Below are 23,869 nucleotides of genomic sequence, written 5' to 3'. Positions count from 1 at the left end.
GCCGAAGGAAGTTCGTCTGTCTGTCATGGTGCATCAGTAGCAGCCAGCTTGTGGCACCAGCGCCTGGGTCACACCACCAAGCTGAAGGAACTAAAATATCTGGTGAACGGAGTGGACTTCTCTGCAGAGAAAGAGGTTCCTTTCTGTGAAGGATGTGTGGAAGGCAAGCTGTCTAGAAAGCCATACAAGCCAGTTGGAGAAATCCGTTCCAAACGCAAGTTGCAGCTGATCCATAGTGACGTCTGTGGTCCCATGCAGACTGAATCTATAGGTGGTGCAAAATATTTTGTGACTTTTATCGATGATTAAAGCCGGACATGAGTCACATGAAAGTGTTTGGCCGTGTTGCTTATGCACATATCCCAGACATAGATAGAAGAAAACTGGACAAGAAGGCTGTGAAGCTTCGTTTCATGAGATATGCAAACAATGCCAAAGGCTATCGCCTGTTTGATGAAGAGAAAAGGAGGATTCTAATTAGTCGTGATGTCATCTTCAATGAATCAGACTTCGACTGGAAACAGGAAGTGGAAGTGACCTACTCACAGAACAAGGTAACCATGAACACAGATGAGAGTGGAACACCAGATGACGAGGTCACTGTTGATGAAGCTGCTAGAGAAGGCGGCAGAATCAGAAGGGCTCCAAGGAGATATGGATATGATGAGTTTGCTGATATAGTGACTGTTGATCATTATGCCAATGTGTGTCGTGTCATAGAGCCAAGCACACTGAAAGAAGCAATGATGAGTACTAATGCAAAGGAATGGCAGGAGGCGGCTGACTTGGAATATGAGTCGCTGCTGGAAAGTGAGACGTGGGATTTAGTGGATTTAACAAGGGATAGAAAGGCCATAGGATCAAGATGGGTGTTCAAAGTCAGCAACATAGTGATGGACAAGTGGAGAGATACAAGTGCAGACTCGTCGCCAAGGGCTACTCACAGTTGTATGGTGCTGACTATGATGAAACGTTTTCACCCGTGGTACGATTCAGCTCAATTCGTACATTACTGTCCTTTGCCATCCAGAACAATCTACATGTGCACCAGATGGACGTAGTAACTGCATTCCTTAATGGACACCTGGAAGAAGAAATCTACATGGAGCAACCAGAGGGATACATCAAACCAGGGCAGGAGCACCTGGTGTGTAAACTGAAGAAATCAATCTGTGGACTGAAGCAGTCTCCTCGCTGCTGGAGCAAGGCTTTCACGGAGTTCATGATGGAAATTGGATTTAAACAGAGCACATCAGACCCCTGTGTGTTTGTGAGATCAAGACAAGAGCTTGAGATACTCGCTGTTTATGTGGATGATCTGATTCTGATTACGGAGTCGATTGCAATCATGAACGATTTGAAAATGGCTCTCAAGAAGCACTACAAGATGAAGGACATGGGTGAGCTGTCCTATATCCTGGGCACCTCTGTTGTCCAAGACAAAGAAAAGAACTGTGACTTCCTTCATCAGAAGCATTACATTGAAGCCATTCTTCAGAAATATGGGATGGATAATGCAAATCCTGTTGCAACTCCTGCTGATGCCAATGTCAAATTGAAAAAAAGTGATGGTGTCAGCAAGCCTGTGAACCAAAGTACCTATCAGTCCATGGTAGGAAGTCTGCTGTATGCTGCGATGGCCACACGACCAGACATAGCTCAAGCAGTGAGTGCAGTGTCAAAGTTCAACGCAAATCCAGATGCTGCACATCTGACTGCTGTGAAGAGAATACTTCGATACTTGAAAGGTACAGTGAACCTTGCTCTCAAGTATGAGCGGTCAGTCTGGAACTTTGATCGGCTTCTCAGATGCTGACTGGGCCGGTGATCAGGATGACCGCCACTCAATAACCGGCAACATATTCTTACTGAGTGGAGGAGCAGGGAGCTGGCTCAGCAAGAAACAGGCAACAGTTGCACTTTCAACAGCAGAAGCCGAGGACGTCGCACTCAGTCAAGCTGCTCAAGAGGGTACCTGGCTGAGACGATTACTGAATGATCTCGGAATGGATGCTACACCCACAGTGATCCTGGAGGACAACCAAGGAGCCATTGCAATTGCAAAGAATCCAGTGGATCACTCAAGGACTAAACACATAGACATTCACTACCACTACATCCGTGAATGTGTGCAGAATGGACAAATAGAACTGCAATGTTGCCCAACAAATGACATGAAGGCAGATATCTTGACCAAGACACGGACTAAACAGAAGTTTGAATATCTTAGGAGAGAGATTGGGCTTTTCCCTATGTAATTCTGTTTACTGTAATAGGCAGTTTTCTCTGTTGAAAATGGTAAGAAAGCTGTAAGCAAGGTAAAAGGAGTAAGAAAAGGAATCTTGCAAGTTTTTTTTCAATTTAAAGATTTATTATCTTGACATTATTTGTGAAGGAGAGCACGGCTCTTAGTAATATAATGTAGTGTGAAGTGCCTTAATGCCATTGTAAAATTTAGTGGGAGTGTTGTAATACAGTAATTTGACGAAGGGTGTCGCTAATGCGCTGTACTGTCCTCTAGTGTGTGCTTGTAGTTCCGGTTTGACTTTCTGAATAAACACGTGAAAGACGTCCACAAGCCACTGACATTCGCCATGGCCAAAGCCACCGAGCCGTAGTTTGGTTGCCAACAGCGCCAGCTCTCTTACATCTCCGAGTTCACCACTGACATCCGCGACGTGCCGGCGACGATGTTGGGGGCCGTTGGGACTCGACTACGCAGCCATGGCTGCAGACCAGGCTGCTGACACAGAAGTGCAGGCCTACCAGACCGCTGACACCGGGCTGCAGTTGAAGGATGTGGTGTGTGACGACACCGGGGCCACGCTTCTCTCCACGGGATAGCCCCAGTCCATGGTGCCCACATGTTGCGATGGGTTTTCGACGCCATCCATGGCCTTTCACACCCAGGCGTGAAGGCGTCAACGAAGTTGGTGGGGGCCAAGTTCGGGTGGCATGGCCTCAGGAAGGACGTTAAGGACTGGGCAGGAACCTGCGTGGCGTGTCCGCGCTCCAAGGTTCACCGCCATACCGAGGCACCCCTGACGCTGTTCCCAGTGCCTGGGAGGCGTTTCGACCATGTCAATGTGGACCTAGTAGGACCCCTCCCTCCTCCTGTGGTTTCACTCATCTCCTTACCATGGTGGACAGGACCACTAGGTGGCCAGCGGCTATTCCGTTGTCAACCACCACGTCTGCTGAGGTGGCCCGGGCGTTCATCGGGTCCTGGGTAGCCCGGTTTGGCACGCCATCTGATCTCACTTCTGACCGGGGCCCGCAGTTCACATCCAAGCTCTGGACTGCAGTCGCTGAAAGCCTAGGGGTGAAGCTGCACCACACCACAGCAGGCAACAGTTTATGTGAGCGGTTTCATCGTTCTACAAAGGCCGCTCTTCGGGCCAGCCTCACAGACAGTAGTTGGGTCGACTGGCTCCCATGGGTCATGCTTGGCCTGCGGACCGCCCCTTTACTTAGGAAGACCTCCAGTCCCGGGGGAATTTCTCCCAGATGGCGTGGCACCCTGGTCTGCCACCCGCCAACGGACAGGCCGGTTCAACTGGCCCAGCACCCTCGGCGTGGACGCCCCCCTGCCCCTACACCTGTCAAGAGGAGCTGTTTTGGCCGTAATATTTGCCCCCCACCACGTTAAAAAAAAAAGTCTTGTTGTCATGGTGAATTCTGAGGGGGCGTGTGTAGTGACCTACTTGCAGGTTACATATTCACCATGTGGGCCAGAGACGGTCCCTTTAAGACAGTGGGCGGGGGTAAGGCTGAGGTTTAGCAGAATGAACTACTGACTTAGTTTTAGTTGGAGGAAATAAATGACCCCACGGCTGTGTGGTCAAAAGGAGAAGTGGTCTCGTCTCCTTTCTTTCATCCTCCACACTACTATACTATACTATACTATACTATACTATTACTTTTCGTACTACTACTACTTTCAGCTGTTCCCGTTAGGGGTCGCCACAGCGGATCATCCGTTTCCATCCCTTCCTGTCCTCTGCATCTTCCTCTGTCACACCAGCTACCTGCATGTCCTCCCTCACCACATCTATAAACCTCCTCTTTGGCCTTCCTCTTCTCCTCTTCCCTCGCAGCTCCACATTCAGCATCCTTCTCCCAATATACTCAGCATCTCTCCTCCACACATGTCCAAGCCATCTCAGTCTTGTCTCTCTTGCTTTGTCTCCAAACCGTCCAACCTGAGCGGTCCCTCTAATATACTCGTTCCTAATCCTGTCCTTCTTCATCACTCCCAGTGAAAATCATATCATCTTCAACTCTGCCACCTCCAGCTCCTCCTCCTGTCTTTTCGTCAGTGCCACTGTCTCCAAACCATATAACATAGCTGGTCTCACAACCATCTTGTAAACCGTCCCTTTAATTCTTGCTGGTACCCTTCTGTCAAACATCACTCCTGACACTCTTCTCCACCCACTCCACCCTGCCCGCACCCTCCTCTTCACCTCTCTTCTGCACCCCCCGTTACTTTGGACAGTTGACCCCAAGTATTTAAACTCATCCACCTTCATCACCTTGCATCCTCACCATTCCGCTGTCCTCTCTCTCATTCACGCATAGGTATTCCATCTTTTTCCTACTGACTTTCATTCCTCTTCTCTCCAGTGCATACCTCCACCTCTCCAGGCTCTCCTCAACCTGCACCCTACTCTCGCTACAGATCACATGGTCATCCGCGAACATCATAGTCCATGGAAACTCCTGCCTGATCTCGTCCATCAACCTGTCCATCACCATTGCAAACAAGAAAGGGCTCAGAGCCGATCCTTGATGTAATCACACCTCCACCTTGAAACCGTCTGTCATTCCAACCACACACCTCACCATTGTCACACTTCCCTCATACATATCCTGAACCACTCCTACATACTTCTCTGCAACTCCCGACCTCCTCATATAATACCACACCTCCTCTCTCGGCACCTTGTCGTGTCGTATGCTTTCTTTAAATCTACAAAGACACAATGCAACTCCTTCTGGCCTCCTCTATACTTCTCCATCAACATTCTCAAAGCAAACATCGCATCTGTGGTGCTCTTTCATGGCATGAAACCATACTGCTGCTCGCTGATCATCACCTCTCCTCTTAACCTAGCTTCTATTACTCTTTCCCATATCTTCATGCTGTGGCTGATCAACTTTATACCTCTGTAGTTGTTACAGTTCTGCACATCGCCCTTGTTCTTGAAAATCGGTACCAGTATGCTTCTTCTCCACTCCTCAGGCATCCTCTCACTTTCCAAGATTGTGTTAAACAATCTAGTTAAAAACTCCACTGCCATCTCTCCTAAACATCTCCATGTCTCCACAGGTATGTCATCAGGACCAACTGCCTTTCCACTCTTCATCCTCTTCATAGCTGCCCTCACTTCCCCCTTGTTAATCCACGGAACTTCATGATTCACTATCCCTACATCATCCAACATGCTCTCTCTCTCATTTTCTTCGTTCATCAGCCCCTCAAAGTACTCCTTCCATCTTCTCAGCACACTCTCCTCGCTTATCTATCATTGATCGCCCTAACTGGCTGCACATCCTTCGCAGCTCGGTCCCTCTGTCTAGCCAATTGGTACAAGTCCTTTTCTCCTTCTTTAGTGTCTAACCTGTCATACAACTCACCATAAACCTTTTCCTTTGCCACCTCTCTCTTTGCTTTACGCTGCATCTCCTTGTACTCCTGTCTACTTTCTTCATCTCTCTGACTATCCCACTTCTTCTTTGCCAACGTCTTCCTCTGTATACTTTGCTGTACGTCCTCATTCCACCACCAAGTCTCCTTGTCTTCCTTCCTCTGTCCTGATGACACACCAAGTACCTTCCTAGCTGTCTCCCTCACTATTTCAGCAGTGGTTGCCCAGCCATCTGGCAACTCTTCACTACCACCCAGTGCCTGTCTTACCTCCTGCCTGAACTCCACACCACAGTCTTCCTTCTTCAACTTCCACCATTTGATCCTTGGCTCTGCCTTCACTCTCTTCCTCTTCTTGGTCTCCAAAGTCAACCTACAGACCACCATCCGATGCTGCCTAGCTACGTTCTCCGCTGTCACCACCTTGCAGTCTCCAATCCCTTTCAGATCGTGTGTTCTACATAAGATATAGTCCACCTGTGTGCACTTTCCTTCACTCTTGTACGTCACCCTGTGTTCCTCCCTCTTCTTGAAATATGTATTCACCACAGACATTTCCAACCTTTTCACAAAATCCACCACCATCTGTCTTGATAGAAGGAAACTATGGGCCATCTAAATAACCAGTCAAAGCTATTGAAAAGCCTTTGATTTTTTTAATTTTTGATGACACTGTAAAAAACGGTATTATTGTAGACAGTGCGGTGTATTTAATGTCGTTTTTAATATGGAAACTGCTGCCAGTTGGTAAAGACAAGCTAATTTTTTCTTTTCTTTTCGTTTTTTTGGAGAAGCTAAAATGTTGCTTCACATTTACAACACAGTATGACATGCTGCACTGGTTAACACAGGCATGTATCAAAAATGAGGCAAAACACCACAGAAGCTGAGCAAAGAACATCACACTTGGTCTGAAATGGGGCTGAGTCCGTGTTTGTTTCTGTGTCTGTGTGTCGCCAGGTGTGTTAGCTGAGTGAGTCAGGGAGCCGCACCCTACTGGAAACAATAGTGGGTATGGCTAGTTAATCGCTCCTACCTTTGTCAGGTTGGGCAGCTGGGATGAGAGAAGACCTTTGAATTCTTCTTTCTTCAGCACTGCACCATTGTCCGCCGCTGCCGCATGGAACTGCGTGACCAGCGTGTCGATGGCCTTTTCAAGTTCGGAGAACTAGACACAGAGTGAAGATGAAGGTGGGATTACATCTTGTGGTGTATAAATTTATATATATATATGGGGACACAGTGCAGAAAGTAGAGGGCCAAAGTAATAATTCTGTTCAGTCAAACATTCCTTTACACACAGTCCCATTTGTGCTTATGACCATACCAACTTCAGCAGTATTTGAAAAACATTCCCACCATAATAATGGCTTGGTATGTAAGAAAAGGGACAGGTCGAACTGGATAAGCCATTTATCCTCTATTTGTTAAGTCAACCTAAAAATAGGGAGCCTTATAACACAACCTAACTGTCAATACATTTGACAAAAAGTCAGGGCTTGCACATTATATAGAAATCAAATGAGTAACAAAGCACCATAAACAATCCCAGAATACTCATAAAATTATTGTTAAAGACAGACCACCTGAAGTACCCGATGGGCTCGTTCATATCGTTCATATTGTTCATATTGTTCATATTGTATATTGTTCATATTGCTTATATTGTCATATTGTTCATATTGCTCATATTGTCATATTATTCATATAGTTCATATTGCTCATTGTGTTCATATTGTTCATATTGTTCATATTGTCATATAGTTCATATTGTTCATATTGTCATATAGTTCATATTGTTCATATTGTCATATAGTTCATATTGCTCATTGTGTTCATATTGTTCATATTGTTCATATTGTCATATAGTTCATATTGTTCATATTGTTCATATTGTGATATAGTTCATATAGTTCGTATTGCTCATATTGCTCATATGGTACATATTGCTCATATTGTTAATATTGCTCAAATGGTTCATAATGCTCATATTGTTCATATTGCTCATATTGTTCATATAGTTCAAACTGTTCATATTGTCATATTGTTCAAACTGTTCATATTGTCATATTGTTCATATAGTTCATATTGCTCATATTGTTCCTATTGTCATATAGTTCATATTGTTCTTATTGCTCATATTGCTGATATGGTTCATATTACTAATATTGTTCATATGGTTGATTTTGCTCATATTGCTCATATGGTACATATTGTTCATATTGTTCATATTGCTCATATTGTTCATATTGCTCATATTGTTCATATTGTTCATATTGCTCATATTGTTCATATTGTTCATATTGCTCATATTGCTCATATTGTTGATATGGTTCATATTGCTCATTGTTCATATTGCTCATATGGTTCATATGGTTCATATTGCTCATATTGTTCATATGGTTCATATAATTGCTCATATTGCTCATATTGTTCATATTGCTCATATGGTTCATATGTTTCATATTGCTCATATTGTTCATGTGGTTCATATTGTCACATTTTTCATATTGCTCATATTGTCATATTATTCATATTGTTCATAGAGTTCCTATTGCTCATGTTGTTCATATTGTGATATAGTTCATATAGTTCATATTGCTCATATTGCTCATATTGCTCATATGGTTCATATTGCTCACATTGTTCATATGGTTGATATTGCTCATATTCCTCATATGGTACATATTACTCATATTGTTCATATTGCTCAAATGGTTCATATTGCTCATATTGTTCATATGGTTCATATTGCTCATATTGTTCATATGGTTCATATAATTGCTCATTTTGCTCATATTGTTCATATTGCTCATATTGCTCATATTGCTCATATTGTTGATATGGTTCATATTGCTCATTGTTCATATTGCTCATATGGTTCATATGGTTCATATTGCTCATATTGTTCATATGGTTCATATAATTGCTCATATTGTTCAAAATGCTCATATGGTTCATATGGTTCATATGGTTCATATTGCCCATATGGTTCATATGTTTCATATTGCTAATATTGTTCATGTGGTTCACATTGTCACATTTTTCATATTGCTCATATTGTCATATTAATCATATTGTTCATATAGTTCATATTGTTCATGTTGTTCATATTGTGATATAGTTCATATAGTTCGTATTGCTCATGTTGCTCATATTGCTCATATGGTTCACATTGCTCACATTGTTCATATGGTTGATATTGCTCATATTGCTCATATAGTACATATTGCTCATATTGTTCATATTGCTCAAATGGTTCATATTGCTCATATTGTTCATATGGTTCATATTGTTCATATAGTTCAAATTGTTCATATTGTCATATTGTTCATATTGCTCATAATGTCATATTATTCATATAGTTCATATTGCTCATATTGTTCTTATGGTTCATATAGTTCATATTGTTCATATAGTCCTTAATGCTCATATTGTTGATATGGTTCATATTACTAATATTGTTCATATGATCGATATAGCTCATATTGCTCATATGGTACATATTGTTCATATTGTTCATATTGCTCATATTGTTCATATGGTTCATATTGCTCATATTATTCATATTGTTCATATGGTTCATATTGCTCATATTGCTCATATTGTTCATATTGCTCATATGGTTCATATGGTTCATATTGCTCATATTGTTCGTATGGTTCATATTGCTCATATTGTTCATATTGCTCATGTCGTTCATATGGTTCATTTTACTGATATTATTCATATGGTTCATATTGCTCATTGTTCATATTGCTCATATTGCTCCTATGGTTCATATGGCTCATATTGCTCATATTGTTCATATGGTTCATATTGTCCATATGGTTCATATGTTTCATATTGCTCATATTGTTCATGTGGTTCATATTGCTCATTGTTCATATTGCTCATATTGCTCCTATGGTTCATATGGTTCATATTGCTCATGTTATTCATATGGTTCATATGTTTCATATTGCTCATATTGCCCATATGGTTCATATGTTTCATATTGTTCATGTGGTTCATATTGCTCATATTATTCATATGTTTCATATTGCTCATATTATTCATATGGTTAATATTGCCCATTGTTCATATTGCTCATATTGTTCATATTGTTCATATTGTTCATATTGCTCATATTGTTCATATTGTTCATATTGCTCATATTGCTCATATTGTTCATATTGTCTATTTTGCTCATATTATGCATATGGTTCATATTGCTCATATTATTCATATGGTTCATATTGCTCATTGTTCATATTGCTCATATTGCTCATATTGTTCATATGGTTCATAATGCTCACATTGTTCATATTGCTCATATTGCTCCTATGGTTCATATGGCTCATATTGCTCATATTGTTCATATCGTTCATATGTTTCATGTTGCTCATGTTGTTCATATGGTTCATATTGCTCATATTGTTCATATGGTTCATATGGTTCATATGGCTCATATTGCTCATATTGTTCATATGGTTCATATGTTTCATTTTGCCCATATTGTTCATGTGGTTCATATTGCTCATATTATTCATATGGTTCATATTGCTCATATTATTCATATGGTTCATATTGCTCATTGTTCATATTGCTCATATTGCTCATAATGTTCATATTGTTCATATTGCTCATATTGCTCATATTGTTCATATTGTTCATATTGCTCATATTGCTCATATTGTTCATATTGTTTATTTTGCTCATATTATTCAGATGGTTCATATTGCTCATTGTTCATATTGCTCATATTGCTCATATTATTCATATGGTTCATATTGCTCATTGTTCATATTGCTCATATTGCTCCTATGGTTCATATGGCTCATATTGCTCATTGCTCATATTGCTCATATTGTTCATATGGTTCATATGTTTCATGTTGCTCATGTTGTTCATATGTTTCATATTGCTCATATTGTTCATGTGGTTCATATTGCTCATATTATTCATATGGTTCATATTGCTCATATTATTCATATGGTTCATATTGCTCATTGTTCATATTGCTCATATTGCTCATATTGTTCATATTGTTCATATTGCTCATATTGCTCATATTGCTCATATTGCTCATATTGTTTATTTTGCTCATATTATTCATATGGTTCATATTGCTCATTGTTCATATTGCTCATATTGCTCATGTTGTTCATATGGTTCATATTGCTCATATTGTTCATATGATTCATATTGCTCATATTATTCATATGGTTCATATTGCTCATTGTTCATATTGCTCCTATGGTTCATATGGTTCATATGGTTCATATGTTTCATATTGCTCATATTGTTCATGTGGTTCATTTTGCTCATATTATTCATATGGTTCATATTGCTTATATTATTCATATGGTTCATATTGCTGATATTGTTCAAATGGTTCCTATTGCTCATATAGTTCATTTAGTTCATATGGTTCATATTGTTCATATAGTTCAAGTTGTTCATATTGTCATATTGTTCATATTGCTCATATCATCATATTGTTCATATAGTTCATATTGCTCATATTGTTCATATTGTCATATAGTTCATATTGTTCATATAGTCCTTATTGCTCATATTGCTGATATGGTTCATATTACTTATATTGTTCATATGATTGATATTGCTCATATTGCTTATATGGTACATATTGTTCATACTGTTCATATTGCTCATATTGTTCATATGGTTCATATTGCTCATATTGTTCATATTGCTCATATGGTTCATATGGTTCATATTGTTCATATTGCTCTTATTCATATGGTTCATATTGCTCATTGCTCATATTGCTCTTATGGTTTATATGTTTCATATTGCTCATATTGTTAATATGGTTCATATCGCTCACACTGCTCATATTGTTCATATTGCTCATATTATTCATATGGTTCATATTGCTCATTGCTTATATTGCTCTTATGTTTTATATGTTTCATATCGCTCATATTGTTAATATGGTTCATATTGCTCATATTACTCATATTGTTCATATTGCTCATATGGTTCATATGATTCATATGGTTCATATTGCTCATATTGTTCATGTGGTTCATATTGCTCATATTATTCATATGGTTCATATTGCTCATATTATTCATATGGTTCTTATTGCTCGTTGTTCATATTGCTCATATTGCTCATATTGCTCATATTGTTCATAATGTTCATATTGCTCATATTGTTCATATGGTTCCTATTGCTCATATTATTCATATGGTTCATATTGCTCATTGTTCATATTGCTCATATTGCTCCTATGGTTCATATGGTTCACATTGCTCATATTGTTCATATGGTTCATATTGTTCATATGGTTCATAATGCTCATATTGTTCATGTTTCATATTGCTCATTGTTGATATGGTTCATATTGCTCCTATGGTTCATATTGCTCATATTATTCATATGGTTCATATGTTTCATATTGCTCATGTTGTTCATATGGTTCATATTTCCCATATGGTTCATATGTTTCATATTGCTCATATTGTTCATATTGCTCATATGGTTCATATGGTTCATATTGTTCATATTGTTCATATTATTCATATGGTTCATATTGCTCATTGCTCATATTGCTCTTATGGTTTATATGTTTCATATTGCTCATATTGTTAATATGGTTCATATCGCTCACACTGCTCATATTGTTCATATTGCTCATATTATTCATATGGTTCATATTGCTCATTGCTTATATTGCTCTTATGTTTTATATGTTTCATATTGCTCATATTGTTAATATGGTTCATATTGCTCATATTGCTCATATTGTTCATATTGCTCATATGGTTCATATGATTCATATGGTTCATATTGCTCATATTGTTCAAATGGTTCATATTGCTCATATGGTTCATATTGCTCATATTGTTCATGTGGTTCATATTGCTCATATTATTCATATGGTTCATATTGCTCATATTATTCATATAGTTCCTATTGCTCGTTGTTCATATTGCTCATATTGCTCATATTGCTCATATTGTTCATAATGTTCATATTGCTCATATTGTTCATATGGTTCCTATTGCTCATATTATTCATATGGTTCATATTGCTCATTGTTCATATTGCTCATATTGCTCCTATGGTTCATATGGTTCATATTGCTCATATTGTTCATATGGTTCATATTGCTCATATTGTTCATATGGTTCCTATTGCTCATATTATTCATATGGTTCATATTGCTCATTGTTCATATTGCTCATATTGCTCCTATGGTTCATATGGTTCACATTGCTCATATTGTTCATATGGTTCATATTGTTCATATGGTTCATAATGCTCATATTGTTCATATGTTTCATATTGCTCATTGTTGATATGGTTCATATTGCTCCTATGGTTCATATTGCTCATATTATTCATATGGTTCATATGTTTCATATTGCTCATGTTGTTCATATGGTTCATATTGCCCATATGGTTCATATGTTTCATATTGCTCATATTGTTCATGTGGTTCATATTGCTCATATTATTCATATGGTTCATATTGCTCATTGTTCATATTGCTCATATTGCTCATGTTGTTCATATGGTTCATATTGCTCATATTGTTCATATGATTCATATTGCTCATATTATTCATATGGTTCATATTACCTCATTGTTCATATTGCTCCTATGGTTCATATGGTTCATATGGTTCATATTGTTCATATGGTTCATATGTTTCATATTGCTCATATTGTTCATGTGGTTCATTTTGCTCATATTATTCATATGGTTCATATTGCTGATATTGTTCAAATGGTTCCTATTGCTCATATAGTTCATATAGTTCATATGGTTCATATTGTTCATATAGTTCAAGTTGTTCATTGTCATATTGTTCATATTGCTCATATCATCATATTGTTCATATAGTTCATATTGCTCATATTGTTCATATTGTCATATAGTTCATATTGTTCATATAGTCCTTATTGCTCATATTGCTGATATGGTTCATATTACTTATATTGTTCATATGATAGATATTGCTCATATTGCTTATATGGTACATATTGTTCATACTGTTCATATTGCTCATATTGTTCATATGGTTCATATTGCTCATATTGTTCATATTGCTCATATGGTTCATATGGTTCATATTGTTCATATTGTTCATATTATTCATATGGTTCATATTGCTCATTGCTCATATTGCTCTTATGGTTTATATGTTTCATATTGCTCATATTGTTAATATGGTTCATATCGCTCACACTGCTCATATTGTTCATATTGCTCATATTATTCATATGGTTCATATTGCTCATTGCTTATATTGCTCTTATGGTTTATATGTTTCATATTGCTCATATTGTTAATATGGTTCATATTGCTCATATTGCTCATATTGTTCATATTGCTCATATGGTTCATATGATTCATATGGTTCATATTGCTCATATTGTTCAAATGGTTCATATTGCTCATATGGTTCATATTGCTCATATTGTTCATGTGGTTCATATTGCTCATATTATTCATATGGTTCATATTGCTCATATTATTCATATGGTTCTTATTGCTCGTTGTTCATATTGCTCATATTGCTCATATTGTTCATATAGTCCTTATTGCTCATATTGCTGATATGGTTCATATTACTTATATTGTTCATATGATTGATATTGCTCATATTGCTTATATGGTACATATTGTTCATACTGTTCATATTGCTCATATTGTTCATATGGTTCATATTGCTCATATTGTTCATATTGCTCATATGGTTCATATGGTTCATATTGTTCATATTGTTCATATTATTCATATGGTTCATATTGCTCATTGCTCATATTGCTCTTATGGTTTATATGTTTCATATTGCTCATATTGTTAATATGGTTCATATCGCTCACACTGCTCATATTGTTCATATTGCTCCTATTATTCATATGGTTCATATTGCTCATTGCTTATATTGCTCTTATGGTTTATATGTTTCATATTGCTCATATTGTTAATATGGTTCATATTGCTCATATTGCTCATATTGTTCATATTGCTCATATGGTTCATATGATTCATATGGTTCATATTGCTCATATTGTTCAAATGGTTCATATTGCTCATATGGTTCATATTGCTCATATTGTTCATGTGGTTCATATTGCTCATATTATTCATATGGTTCATGTTGCTCATATTATTCATATGGTTCTTATTGCTCGTTGTTCATATTGCTCATATTGCTCATATTGTTCATAATGTTCATATTGTTCATATTGCTCATATTGTTCATATGGTTCCTATTGCTCATATTATTCATATGGTTCCTATTGCTCATATTATTCATATGGTTCATATTGCTCTTTGTTCATATTGCTCATATTGCTCCTATGGTTCATATGGTTCATATTGCTCATATTGTTCATATGGTTCATATTGTTCATATGGTTCATAATGCTCATATCGTTCATATGTTTCATATTGCTCATTGTTGATATGGTTCATATTGCTCCTACGGTTCATATTGCTCATATTATTCATATGGTTCATATGTTTCATATTGCTCATGTTGTTCATATGGTTCCTATTGCCCATATGGTTCATATGTTTCATATTGCTCATATTGTTCATGTGGTTCATATTGCTCATATTATTCATATGGTTCATATTGCTCATTGTTCATATTGCTCATATTGTTCATATTGCTCGTATTGCTCATATTGCTCATATTGCTCATATTATTCATATGGTTCATATTGCTCATATTATTCATATGGTTCTTATTGCTCGTTGTTCATATTGCTCATATTGTTCAAATGGTTCATATTGCTCATATGGTTCATATTGCTCATATTATTCATGTGGTTCATATTGCTCATATTATTCATATGGTTCATATTGCTCATATTATTCATATGGTTCTTATTGCTCGTTGTTCATAATGCTCATATTGCTCATATTGCTCATATTGTTCATAATGTTCATATTGCTCATATTGTTCATATGGTTCCTATTGCTCATATTATTCATATGGTTCATATTGCTCATTGTTCATATTGCTCATATTGCTCCTATGGTTCATATGGTTCACATTGCTCATATTGTTCATATGGTTCATATTGTTCATATGGTTCATAATGCTCATATTGTTCATATGTTTCATATTGCTCATTGTTGATATGGTTCATATTGCTCCTATGGTTCATATTGCTCATATTATTCATATGGTTCATATGTTTCATATTGCTCATGTTGTTCATATGGTTCATATTGCCCATATGGTTCATATGTTTCATATTGCTCATATTGTTCATGTGGTTCATATTGCTCATATTATTCATATGGTTCATATTGCTCATTGTTCATATTGCTCATATTGCTCATGTTGTTCATATGGTTCATATTGCTCATATTGTTCATATGATTCATATTGCTCATATTATTCATATGGTTCATATTGCTCATTGTTCATATTGCTCATATTGCTCATGTTGTTCATATGGTTCATATTGCTCATATTGTTCATATGATTCATATTGCTCATATTATTCATATGGTTCATATTGCTCATTGTTCATATTGCTCCTATGGTTCATATGGTTCATATGGTTCATATTGTTCATATGGTTAATATGTTTCATATTGCTCATATTGTTCATGTGGTTCATTTTGCTCATATTATTCATATGGTTCATATTGCTTATATTATTCATATGGTTCATATTGCTCATATTGTTCATATTGTTCATATTGCTGATATTGTTCAAATGGTTCCTATTGCTCATATAGTTCATATAGTTCATATGGTTCATATTGTTCATATAGTTCAAGTTGTTCATATTGTCATATTGTTCATATTGCTCATATCATCATATTGTTCATATAGTTCATATTGCTCATATTGTTCATATTGTCATATAGTTCATATTGCTCATATAGTCCTTATTGCTCATATTGCTGATATGTTTCATATTACTTATATTGTTCATATGATTGATATTGCTCATATTGCTTATATGGTACATATTGTTCATACTGTTCATATTGCTCATATTGTTCATATGGTTCATATTGCTCATATTGTTCATATTGCTCATATGGTTCATATGGTTCATATTGTTCATATTGTTCATATTATTCATATGGTTCATATTGCTCATTGCTCATATTGCTCTTATGGTTTATATGTTTCATATTGCTCATATTGTTAATATGGTTCATATCGCTCACACTGCTCATATTGTTCATATTGCTCATATTATTCATATGGTTCATATTGCTCATTGCTTATATTGCTCTTATGGTTTATATGTTTCATATTGCTCATATTGTTAATATGGTTCATATTGCTCATATTGCTCATATTGTTCATATTGCTCATATGGTTCATATGATTCATATGGTTCATATTGCTCATATTGTTCAAATGGTTCATATTGCTCATATGGTTCATATTGCTCATATTGTTCATGTGGTTCATATTGCTCATATTATTCATATGGTTCATATTGCTCATATTATTCATATGGTTCTTATTGCTCGTTGTTCATATTGCTCATATTGCTCATATTGTTCGTAATGTTCATATTGTTCATATTGCTCATATTGTTCATATGGTTCCTATTGCTCATATTATTCATATGGTTCATATTGCTCATTGTTCATATTGCTCATATTGCTCCTATGGTTCATATGGTTCATATTGCTCATATTGTTCATATGGTTCATATTGTTCATATGGTTCATAATGCTCATATTGTTCATATGTTTCATATTGCTCATTGTTGATATGGTTCATATTGCTCCTATGGTTCATATTGCTCATATTATTCATATGGTTCATATGTTTCATATTGCTCATGTTGTTCATATGGTTCATATTGCCCATATGGTTCATATGTTTCATAATGCTCATATTGTTCATGTGGTTCATATTGCTCATATTATTCATATGGTTCATATTGCTCATTGTTCATATTGCTCATATTGTTCATATTGCTCATATTGCTCATATTGCTCATATTGTTCATATTATTCATATGGTTCATATTGCTCATTGTTCATATTGCTCATATTGCTCCTATGGTTCATATGGTTCATATTGCTCATATTGTTCATGTGGTTCATATTGCTCATATTATTCATATGGTTCATATTGCTTATATTATTCATATGGTTCATATTGCTCATTGTTCATATTGCTCATATTGCTCATATTGTTCATATTGTTCATATTGCTCATATTGTTCAAATGGTTCCTATTGCTCATATAGTTCATATGGTTCATATTGTTCATATAGTTCAAGTTGTTCATATTGTCATATTATTCATATGATTCATATGGTTCATATTGCTCATATTGTTCAAATGGTTCATATTGCTCATAAGGTTCATATTGCTCATATTGTTCATGTGGTTCATATTGCTCATATTATTCATATGGTTCATATTGCTCATATTATTCATATGGTTCTTATTGCTCATTGTTCATATTGCTCATATTGCTCATATTGTTCATAATGTTCATATTGTTCATATTGCTCATATTGTTCATATGGTTCCTATTGCTCATATTTTTCATATGGTTCATATTGCTCATTGTTCATATTGCTCATATTGCTCCTATGGTTCATATGGTTCATATTGCTCATATTGTTCATATGGTTCATATTGTTCATATGGTTCATAATGCTCATATTGTTGATATGTTTCATATTGCTCATTGTTGATATGGTTCATATTGCTCCTATGGTTCATATGGTTCATATTGCTCATATTATTCATATGGTTCATATGTTTAATATTGCTCATGTTGTTCATATGGTTCATATTGCCCATATGGTTCATATGTTTCATATTGCTCATATTGTTCATGTGGTTCATATTGCTCATATTATTCATATGGTTCATATTGCTCATTGTTGATATTGCTCATATTGCTCATATTGTTCATATTGCTCATATTGCTCATATTGCTCATATTGCTCATAATGTTCATATTGTTCATATTGCTCATATTGTTCAAATGGTTCCTATTGCTCATATAGCTCATATGGTTCATATTGTTCATATAGTTCAAGTTGTTCATATTGTCATATTATTCATATGGTTCATATTGCTCATTCTTTCATATTGCTCACATTGCTCATTTTGTTCATTATGCTCATATTATTCATATGGTTCATATTGCTTATATTATTCATATGGTTCATATTGCTCATTGTTCATATTGCTCATATTGCTCATATTGTTCATATTGCTCATATTGTTCAAATGGTTCCTATTGCTCATATTATTCATATGGTTCATATGTTTCATATTGCTCATATTGTTCATGTGGTTCATATTGCTCATATTGTTCATATTGTTCATATTGCCGATATTGTTCAAATGGTTCCTATTGCTCATATAGTTCATATAGTTCATATGGTTCATATTGTTCATATAGTTCAAGTTGTTCATATTGTCATATTGTTCATATTGCTCATATTATCATATTGTTCATATAGTTCATATTGCTCACATTGTTCATATTGTCATATAGTTCATATTGTTCATATAGTCCTTATTGCTCATATTACTGATATGGCTCATATTACTAATATTGTTCATATGATTGATATTGCTCATATCGCTCATATGGTACATATTGCTCATATTGTTCATACTGTTCATATTGCTCATATGGTTCATATGGTTCATATTGTTCATATTGGTCATATTATTCATATGGTTCATATTGCTTATATTATTCATATGGTTCATATTGCTCATTGTTCATATTGCTCATATTGCTCATATTGTTCATATTGCTCATATTGTTCAAATGGTTCCTATTGCTCATATTATTCATATGGTTCATATGTTTCATATTGCTCATGTTGTTCATATGGTTCATATTGCCCATATGGTTCATATGTTTCATATTGCTCATATTGTTCATGTGGTTCATATTGCTCATATTATTCATATGGTTCATATTGCTCATTGTTCATATTGCTCATATTGCTCATATTGTTCATATTGCTCATATTGCTCATATTGCTCATATTGCTCATAATGTTCATATTGTTCATATTGCTCATATTGTTCAAATGGTTCCTATTGCTCATATAGTTCATATGGTTCATATTGTTCATATAGTTCAAGTTGTTCATATTGTCATATTATTCATATGGTTCATATTGCTCATTCTTTCATATTGCTCATATTGCTCCTATGGTTCATATGGTTCATATTGCTCATATTGTTCATGTGGTTCATATTGCTCATATTATTCATATGGTTCATATTGGTCATTGTTCATATTGCTCATATTGCTCCTATGGTTCATATGGTTCATATTGCTCATATTGTTCATGTGGTTCATATTGCTCATATTATTCATATTGTTCATATTGCTGATATTGTTCAAATGGTTCCTATTGCTCATATAGTTCATATAGTTCATATGGTTCATATTGTTCATATAGTTCAAGTTGTTCATATTGTCATATTGTTCATATTGCTCATATTATCATATTGTTCATATAGTTCATATTGCTCACATTGTTCATATTGTCATATAGTTTATATTGTTCATATAGTCCTTATTGCTCATATTACTGATATGGCTCATATTACTAATATTGTTCATATTATTGATATTGCTCATATCGCTCATATGGTACATATTGCTCATATTGTTCATACTGTTCATATTGCTCATATGGTTCATATGGTTCATATTGTTCATATTGGTCATATTATTCATATGGTTCATATTGCTCATTGCTCATATTGCTCTTATGGTTTATATGTTTCATATTGCTCATATTGTTAATATGGTTCATATTGCTCACATTGCTCATTTTGTTCATATTGCTCATATTATTCATATGGTTCATATTGCTTATATTATTCATATGGTTCATATTGCTCATTGTTCATATTGCTCATATTAATCATATTGTTCATATTGTTCATATTGCTCATATTGTTCAAATGGTTCCTATTGCTCATATAGTTCATATGGTTCATATTGTTCATATAGTTCAAGTTGTTCATATTGTCATATTATTCATATGGTTCATATTGGTCATTGTTCATATTGCTCATATTGCTCCTATGGTTCATATGGTTCATATTGCTCATATTGTTCATGTGGTTCATATTGCTCATATTATTCATATTGTTCATATTGCTGATATTGTTCAAATGGTTCCTATTGCTCATATAGTTCATATAGTTCATATGGTTCATATTGTTCATATAGTTCAAGTTGTTCATATTGTCATATTGTTCATTTTGCTCATATTATCATATTGTTCATATAGTTCATGTTGCTCACATTGTTCATATTGTCATATAGTTCATATTGTTCATATAGTCCTTATTGCTCATATTACTGATATGGCTCATATTACTAATATTGTTCATATGATTGATATTGCTCGTATCGCTCATATGGTACATATTGCTCATATTGTTCATACTGTTCATATTGCTCATATGGTTCATATGGTTCATATTGTTCATATTGGTCTTTTATTCATATGGTTCATATTGCTCATTGCTCATATTGCTCTTATGGTTTATATGTTTCATATTGCTCATATTGTTAATATGGTTCATATTGCTCACATTGCTCATTTTGTTCATATTGCTCATATTATTCATATGGTTCATATTGCTCATTGCTCATATTGCTCTTATGGTTTATATGTTTCATATTGCTCATAATTTTAATATGGTTCATATTGCTCATATTGCTCATATTGTTCATATTGCTCATATGGTTCATATGGTTAATATGGTTCATATTGCTCATATTGTTCAAATGGTTCATATTGCTCATATTGTTCATATTGATCATATGGTTCATGTGGTTCATATTGCTCATATTATTCATATGGTTCATATTGCCTATATTATTCATATGGTTCTTATTGCTCATTGTTCATATGGTTCATATTGCTCATATTGTTCATAATGTTCATATTGTTCATATTGCTCATATTGTTCATATGGTTCCTATTGCTCGTATTATTCATATGGTTTATATTGGTCATTGTTCATATTGCTCATATTGTTCATATGGTTCCTATTGCTCATATTATTCATATGGTTCATATTGCTCATATTATTCATAATGTTCATATTGTTCATATTGCTCATATTGTTCATATGGTTCCTATTGCTCATATTATTCATATGGTTCATATCGCTCATATTATTCATATGGTTCATATTGCTCATTGTTCATATTGCTCATATTGCTCCTATGGTTCATATGGTTCATATTGCTCATATTGTTCATATGGTTCATATTGTTCATATGGTTCATATTGCTCATACTGTTCATATGGTTCATATTGCTCATATTATTCATATGGTTCATATTGCTCATTGTTCATATTGCTCATATTGCTCATATTGCTCCTATGGTTCATATTGCTCATATTGTTCATATGGTTCATATTGCTCATATAGTTCATATTGTTTACCTACAGGGATGTGGCCAGAACACTGAGCAGTGGACGAAGACAGGTGATAGCACACAGCTGTCCTTTGTATCATATGCACACAAAACACACAAATTAACAAAGTGAATGCAAGCTGAAGGGTCTGTTCCCAGCTTAGAGCCAGTTTCTCATCAGCCATCACTAGGCCCAGTCACAATGCTGTCAGGCATACCAGGTCCTGCATGCAGGACTGTGGCTATTACTAATACACATCCACTGGTTTGTTTGACCACGTCAGATAATGCGCTAAACAACAGGTCGGTAAACAACAGGTCGGTAAACAACAGGGCAGTAAACAACATGTCGGTAAACAACAGGGCAGTAAACAACGGGACTGTAAACAGGACAGTAAACCACAGGACAGTTAAATTATTTAAGCTAAGATCTCCTCGAAAACTCCAGCTCAGAATGCAGTTTGACGGTAAAACCAGGCGCGTAATACAAACGCAGCTCGTTTCAGTCGGGAAGTGGATTCAGCTTCACATTTTTCTCTTTTTTATGACAACTTGAGACCTGTGACAGGAGCTACAAACTCCAGTATGTCTAGGAATGACAAATGCGGAATGCCAGCCGATGCCTCGCCATGAAGTGCTGCAGATCTGGAAGGCGCAAGGACAGCCTCTTCTGAGCAGCTTTGCATATGACCTAGATTAACATTCTTGCGCTGTGTCTCTTGATCAAACACCAGTTTGAGCGACTTGGTGGAAAAATGTCGCTAAATCGTCAAACTTGCGCCAGCAGGCCACCATGTTTTAAATGGATGATGAGAGTTGACAGAAGATTAGATCTACGACTTCATAAAATGTATCGTCATCTTTGCGCAAAATCTCACAGTAAAGTTCGACAGCTGGCGTTTCTACCGCCAAGAAAAAGTGACGATCAAATGTAAAGGTTGGTCAAAAGAAAAGCTTACCTGCGCCATTTCGGACCTTTCGTTGCTAAAGTGTGGTTATTTTATCTTCCGGACTCTGGGTGATAGTTACTTTTCTCTCTGAGTGTATCTGTGCTTCTGTCACAAGTTGGCAAGATTCCTGAATCCTCCCCCCCGGAAAAAAAGAAAAAAAACTGGATTCCATCTTCCGTGTGTGTCAGGAAGAGAAATGGGCTGTTTTCCTACGGAATCCACACTGTAAAGTTCGCAATGCGCGCCGTGCGTCATGCCGCCCCGTGCTCAACTCCAACTCCGGGCTTTAGACGCGTGTAAATGAGCTTCATACAGTTATTGGTACAGATGTTTGTATGGATATTGTAAAAGCAACTGCGGCACAAAACCAGCTCGTTCCACATCTGGAAACCTTTAGTGGAGTTCCAACTTGTTTGGCTTACGCAATAACCGTCTACACGTTTCGACAAGTTTCCCATACTTTGCCATGCTGTGTTAAAGGTTCTGGTAGTAGACATCCTCTAATCACCCAACAAGAGCCTGTACATGTAACGTGAACGCAAGTGTGTTCTGGTTTGTGTGTTTGCCTTTTGTAAAATGATATTGGCGAGAAATCAGGTATTACCACATTCTTGTATTCAGAAAATGACTTGGTCATCAGAGAGAAGGCAGGTTAGTAAGACTTGCCCCACAGGTACAAGAAGAACTATTAGTGTAACCGGTAGGTTACATTAGCCTACCCTGTGTGAAAAGCTGACAGTCCTTTCCCTGAAGACTTGTCTACTACAGTGACGTGGTGCAGTTCATGTTCTCATTTGTGAGGCGTTCAGGGCGAGTCAGACGACCTGCAACACAACTTTGCTCTGCATGCTAGCATAGATAGTGGCTGGTCTCCCC

General features: G+C 36.0%; 1 protein-coding gene across 1 annotated transcript in view; it reads right to left on the bottom strand.

Moving 5' to 3' along the window:
• s100v2 (S100 calcium binding protein V2) overlaps positions 1 to 23,156 on the bottom strand; it is a 46,208-nt gene extending 23,052 nt beyond the window's left edge. The window contains exons 1-2 of the mRNA XM_056298193.1: positions 23,003 to 23,156; positions 6,687 to 6,818 (exon numbers count right to left, since the gene is read on the bottom strand). Of these exons, the coding sequence (XP_056154168.1) occupies positions 6,687 to 6,818; positions 23,003 to 23,011 (141 nt within the window). The 5' untranslated portion in view covers positions 23,012 to 23,156. The remainder of the gene's footprint in view (positions 1 to 6,686; positions 6,819 to 23,002) is intronic.
• Positions 23,157 to 23,869: the final 713 nt, after the last annotated feature.

This window comes from Lampris incognitus, chromosome 18 (genome assembly GCF_029633865.1).
Source record: "Lampris incognitus isolate fLamInc1 chromosome 18, fLamInc1.hap2, whole genome shotgun sequence".
Taxonomy (NCBI): Eukaryota; Metazoa; Chordata; class Actinopteri; order Lampriformes; family Lampridae; genus Lampris; species Lampris incognitus.
This window is presented reverse-complemented; position numbering and strand designations above follow the sequence as displayed.